We start from the raw sequence: 6,000 nt of genomic DNA, 5'->3' as shown, positions 1-6,000 counted from the left end.
CTTTTCTCTTCCCCTTCCTGTTATGCTGTCTAGCACCTGAATGTGTCTGGACGTCAAGGTAGAAGCTGCATCCTGAGTACGGGAGAGCAGGTTGGGGGAACCTGGGAGCCTGTTGATCACAGAACCACTCAGCAACCCTGCAGGAGGAAGGGTAGGGCTTCGTGCAAGCTTCTACAATAGCAGAACACAATTCTGGACTAAAATCGGTCACCCAACGTGAATGTTAAGGCCAAATGCTGCCTGAGAAATCACAACCAAAGCGAGGGTGAGATGGATAGACAGCATTTGAGTTGACAGGAGCAGGGGCAGGAATCAGACATACCAATAAAACTGTGGACACACAGTAACAGTGTTGCATAGTCTGAGTGCTTTTATATTGATCAAACTGTTTTTCAGTAGAGTCCCCGACAATAAGTCAGAATGAAAAACATTCCAAGTTTACAGAAAAACATATTGCTGATCGACTAAGATACTTTACAAAACACGGCTTAGCACAGTCCTTTGGTTGCTCCAGTGGTACGAGAGCTATCAAGACAGGGGCAGGGCTCGTGTCCATCTCCGAGGTGTGCTTTTCCCCAGGCTGAGGTCACCAGGGCTTTGCCATCTTTACTAGGCCTGCTCTAGGATGACAGGCAAGAACCAAGAGGGTGGCGAGCTTTATCATCACAACTCCACAATGACAAGGGCTGAGACAACCTCTTAGGCACAAGTCAAAAAAACAGGGTATGTTTCTCTAGGTCAGCTCTTCGGAATTGGTTACGGTTAAACCGTTTCCCTGCAATCTAATTGTGAGTTCATTTCGTCCATCTGGTCATCAGTCCCTTTCAACCGAAGCAAACACACGAACACACAATTACCTGAGACCAGAGGGAGAAATATCTGTCAGATCAGGTCTGGACTAGGTCCTGTCTCTTACAATCTCTCCTGCGGATACTGCCTCTTAGTTACCTTGGGAGGATGAAGAGGGTACTCACTGCCCCCCAGATGAAAAATTGTAAGGCTGGGGATGGGTGGTGGGGGAGATCAACCAGGAACCCAGCTGTAAGAGAAGCTATACAAGTCTCAAAACTTATTTAGGCAACAATGACCGTGGGAGGAAACTAAAAATACCGCTACAAGTTTGAGATCCAGCCGCCCTGTCTCCCTACCCCTAAACAAGCTTCTCTGAATTTTTCTCACCATGTATGGGTTCTAGAGAGCGATGCCAGCAGGGGACCCATCCGGATGAAGCCAGCACATTGGGGCATCTGATATGATCTTCTGGAAGGTGCTAGAATATGGGCTATAAATATCTTCTCCATTCACATCCAGCCAAATCTCCCAGGCAAAATATTTAGCCTGATTCTGATGCAATTCTCGGGATGAAACATGTTTTCTTAAGAGCAGCTGTGGAAGTGTAGGATGCAGGGGAACGGGAGCTCAGAGCTTTGGTTTGTGACTGGTAATGCTGACCCCGTTTACTTTGGGGTTCTGCTCCTTGAGATTATTATCCTCTCGTCTTGCCCTTCCCAGGATGCCAGGGACTTTGTTTCTGGCGCTGTCTGCTGTGTCTGAACTGCTGGCCCCACACAATGGCAGAGAGGCCAGCTGCAGCCTCCTCGAGCTTCCCGGACGATTATGTAAGTGGAGCAGCAGCGTCTTCCTGACCACATTCAACAGCCTGTTTCTAGAAAATCATAGAACAATCTCCAAGGACATTGAGTCTTTGCAAGGGCTTTGCACACAGGGTGTTGATAAACATTTCAATCAAACAGTGGTTTGCTGAGCAGCCTGACTCCCCTGCAATGCACCCAGCATTCTCTGCGCCTCCTTCTTTTTGGTGCTTTGCTGAGGGTGTTCTCAGAATCTAGGCTGAAGAAAGGTATCAGTCCTCTGTCTTCTGAACGTTTCCCCTCTGGAACACCGCCCTATGAAAACTCAGTGGGTTCCATATTTCTGATGCATTTTGGGGTCAACCACAGAGAAGTCAACTTCCCTAAGTCTTCAGTAGCACTCGCTTAAATATTCCAGTGGCCGGAAATTAATTCCCATAGTATGATCTCATTCTGTCTTCAAGTTCCAAGTATTGGATCTCATTATCTTACGCAGAAGGAAGCACAGACACAGTTCCCAGGTTCCTAGGCAGAGGGCTAACTTGGCACTGAGTGGGCTAAAGACCCATTCCAGTTTCTCATTACATAGGGCACTGGGGATTGCACTCTCCCGCTCACACCATAGAGCAGTAAGATGTGCGTGGGTAAGAGACAGGCAGGAGGGAAGTAGAAGAAGGCGCTGAACCTACAGCTAAAGAATGTTCAGAACATAAAGAACGTTCAGAAACCTGGGCTCCTCTGCACGGTCCCTACCCACCTTGCTTTAATTGGCTCAGGGCCTGCTAAGTATCAATGTAGCTTCACCCACTTCCACGATAACACCCAAGTATCCCTTTCCCATAAGTACCACTAAGAAACCTGCTGACATTCTTCTGAATACACAAAAACTGCTATTTAAAAATACCACCTTAAAGCATACATGTAATTTATTTTTCCTTAAATAATAATTCGCTACAATCCTGCCAAAATTTTTTTAAAAAAAATTTTAACCATGGTATTCACAGAAGCAGAATTCTTGAGGACAATCAACATCCCAGAGTACTTAGAATAAATTAACATCAAATTGTGTTTATATTCAGATAGTCTGATTCTCTCCTTTGAAATGAAATGGAGACCATTGTAACTAAGGATGAATGCACACATTTGTTCTGTACAGAGATTCATTCTTTACATAAACTCAACAGTAATTTGAATCAAGTCAGGAATCCTGAGAAAGGTCACCCATCACACACACGCCACCCTCAAGAAGCAGTGTTTCTTATGGTCACTTACTACAAGTTCTTTTTTCAGAAGGGTTCAAAATTCTGGATGCTATTTAGATATCTGGATGCTCCCGTCCCTCCCGTCCCCAGGAAAATCGTCTTGTTTCAAGTGTGAGAGCTTGAAGTAGCAGCAATCCATATAGAGATTCAGTAGTCGGCGATTCCAGTCACGGTGTCTGAGTAACAGTAAGGGGTGAGCAGAGGCTCGCCTGCTTCTAAAGCTAAGTAAGACTCGGCGTTAGGCAGAGGCCATTTCCCAGTCTCAGCCTAGAAGCCACCTGAACATACATTACGAAACCGGTTCAGGCACTGGGGGTGATCCTGAAGAAAGGAATTCAGGGGTCAGGGGAATGGGGTGCTTTGGAACATGAGCTCAGAAGGAGTGGAGATGAGGCAGAGGGATGGAAGGCAGAATAGACCCTGCTCATCCTCCAGCCTGGAGTCCCTTGTGCCCTGCCTATGGTACATTCATCTGAGTTTTCCCTGGTGTCAGGGGTAATGGCCACCAACTGCCAAGGAAGTTCGGCCCTTGGAGTCAGTCCCACACAGATCAACACACAAAACACCTGAGCAACCACAAGTAGCCACATTGGTTTCTGGCAGGAGGAGAGTCAACAGTACTGATGGCGTCCCCTCTCACTGCTTGAGGATGGCTAACAGGGAGCGGTGATGTTGGAGGGAGAAACACAGTTCCCAGTTGGAAATCCCCTGCGGCTTATCTTTCTGGGCCCAAAGATGTCATAGCGGCATGCATATCTGCATCAGCAGGTCCTATGTACAGGGTATCTTTTCCACAGAAATTTGAATTTAAAGTGCCTGGGTTCCAATAAGCTCATCCCTTCCCACAGGGACCAGCATCTCCGGGGGCCTCCAGGGAAATGGGCATCCCCTTCTTCAGGAAGTTGCCCCAGGGATGAAGGAATGACCGCTTCACAGATGTCTTAACTGGGATCCAGCCTCTGGACTAAGCCTTCTTCATACACTCGAAGAATCGCTTCACACACAAACTTGTATTGGCTCTGGAAGAGAAAAGAAAGCTGTCAAGTCCAGAGCCCCAAGAGTGCTGCCTCACCCCATGCTTGAGAGTATCTCTGGGATGTTTATTATGTTTCCTCCCTGGGTGCCAATGCTGGTCTTTGCTGGGAAAGAGGAACTCACATCTTAGCAGACTGGGGTGGGGGGCTGCCCTCAGGAAGTACGGGAGTTAAGCACTGACCGGCATTCATCTTTCTCTGCCTGATGACTAAACACAGTTGCTATAGTGCCTGTTGTCATGGCTTCCTTAGCATGATAGACTGACCCTCAAATTACGAGCACAGATAAACCCTTCCTCTCAGGCTTCTTAGGCACTTGGCTGCACACAGCCATGAGAAAAGTAACTAAGACAAAGACTGCCGTGGAAGCCCTGGTGACAAGAAAGGGCTGTTTGGAGAAGTGTCTGAGAGGACCCCCCACTCCCGTCCTGGCCTGGAATACCTGGACATGTGCAGAGGCCCAGGACGGAGGTGGGTGATGGAGGATACAGACACAGGTGGGCTGGCATTGGGGGTGGGACAAGGAATCTCGATTTCATTTTTTTTTAAGGGAGTTAGGGAAGATGCTGATTATTAGACAGTCCTTCAATATCCTTGGAGGATTGATTTTAGAACTCCCTGTGGGTACCCAAACCCTCAGTTCTTCCAATCTTTTCTATAAAATGGGACAGTATTTGCTTATAGCCTACGAGCACCCTCCACATACCATCCTGTATACTTTCAAAATCACCTTTCTAGCAGGACATGGTGGTACATCCATTGGGAGGCAGAGGCAGGTGGATCCCTGAGTTCTAGGCCAATGGTTTACATAGCAAGTCCAAAATAACCTCCATCGCAAATACCACCAAAACCCCAAAGCAAAACAAAAATTACCTCTTGTTATTCCTAATATCTAACACAGCATGAATAGTTACACAGTGTTTTGTGGGGAAGAGAAAAGAGTCTTCATATGGTTATGCAGAAGCATTTCCCCCATCTTTTGATCTGTGGCCACTTGAATCCTTGGGTGTGGAGCCACATATGAAGAAGGCTGACAAGGTCTTGCTAAGTCGTCCAGTAAGCCTTAAGATTGTAATCCTCCTGCCTCAACCTCTAGACTAGCTGGGATGAGAGTCTCGTACCACCAGGACTGGCTGAGGGTGTTCGGTGATTTCAAACCAGCATCTATTTAGTCTTCCATACTTTAAAACACAGCAGATGATGACCTTAAGGAGATGATTAGTTTTCTTATTTTTAGTTATTCGTGTGGCAGTGGGAGGAGCTTGCCTTCCAGGAGATCCCACACAGACTGGGAACAAGCATCCTTACCTACTACGTTATCTCTGTGGCCTGCGCTGTAGTTCCCAGGTATGAACTAAGGACTCATAATCTCCTAGGGAAATATTACAGCCTCTGTCCAGCAGCCTGTGATGGCTCTGAGGTGGTTAGAACACAGAGTTCCTGTTCTTGCCTTGCTAACTAAACCGTCTCACCTACCCCGCAGGTTTCATCAGGAGGCTGCTACCCTGTCTTTGACAACTCATTTTTAAATATTCTTCTAGAACATTCTGAAATACCCTTGGGGCTTTGCCCACCATGACTGAGATTACAAACTTAGCCAGTTCTACTCAACCCAAGCTTGGGTGGTTTCTGTTTGGACAACTCTAGTCTAGTGAATGAATAATCAAAGGCAGGACAGCTCCTATCTGCAAGACAGGGAAACTGAGGCCCACAGAGGGGTTCAGGGGTTACCAGAAGGTTGTCAGTGTGTGAGGAGGAGGACAAGCGGGGTATTTCCTCCTAGGGACACTTGTCATATTAAGTAAGCACCCAGGCACAACACAGGAAGAGACAGCCCATGGTGAGGGATCCCAGGTGACTTTGCTTCTGATGGTGATGATGGGATGCAAGCAGGGCCGTTCCTGGGCTCGAGTGGCACCTAGAATACACCAGAGGTACACGGACTGCACGCAGATGGGCCCAGGCTTTGCGGTCACTGCACCTCCGACAAGCTGTGTGACTCTAGGCACTGACTCATTTCCCTTGAGCTTCATCCTATCCCCGACGTCCCTGGCTATAACTGCTCCTGTGTGAACTCAGAAAATGTGGATCTCTGCCTTCTGGTTGTTGTTA

The 6,000-nt window shown here is 47.5% G+C and overlaps 1 protein-coding gene across 6 annotated transcripts in view; it reads right to left on the bottom strand.

Moving 5' to 3' along the window:
- Positions 1-350: 350 nt before the first annotated feature.
- Positions 351-6,000, bottom strand: part of Ptpn3 (protein tyrosine phosphatase non-receptor type 3) — a 111,466-nt gene continuing 105,816 nt past the window's right edge. For all 6 annotated transcript variants that reach the window (XM_075967168.1, XM_075967166.1, XM_075967165.1 and 3 more), the window contains one exon: positions 351-3,873. In XM_075967168.1, the coding sequence (XP_075823283.1) occupies positions 3,796-3,873 (78 nt within the window). In that variant the 3' untranslated portion in view covers positions 351-3,795. The remainder of the gene's footprint in view (positions 3,874-6,000) is intronic.

The sequence above is a fragment of the Microtus pennsylvanicus genome, chromosome 3, assembly GCF_037038515.1.
Source record: "Microtus pennsylvanicus isolate mMicPen1 chromosome 3, mMicPen1.hap1, whole genome shotgun sequence".
In the NCBI taxonomy this organism is placed as follows: domain Eukaryota; kingdom Metazoa; phylum Chordata; class Mammalia; order Rodentia; family Cricetidae; genus Microtus; species Microtus pennsylvanicus.
Note: the sequence above shows the minus strand (reverse complement) of the source record. Positions and strands in the feature narration are given on the sequence as shown.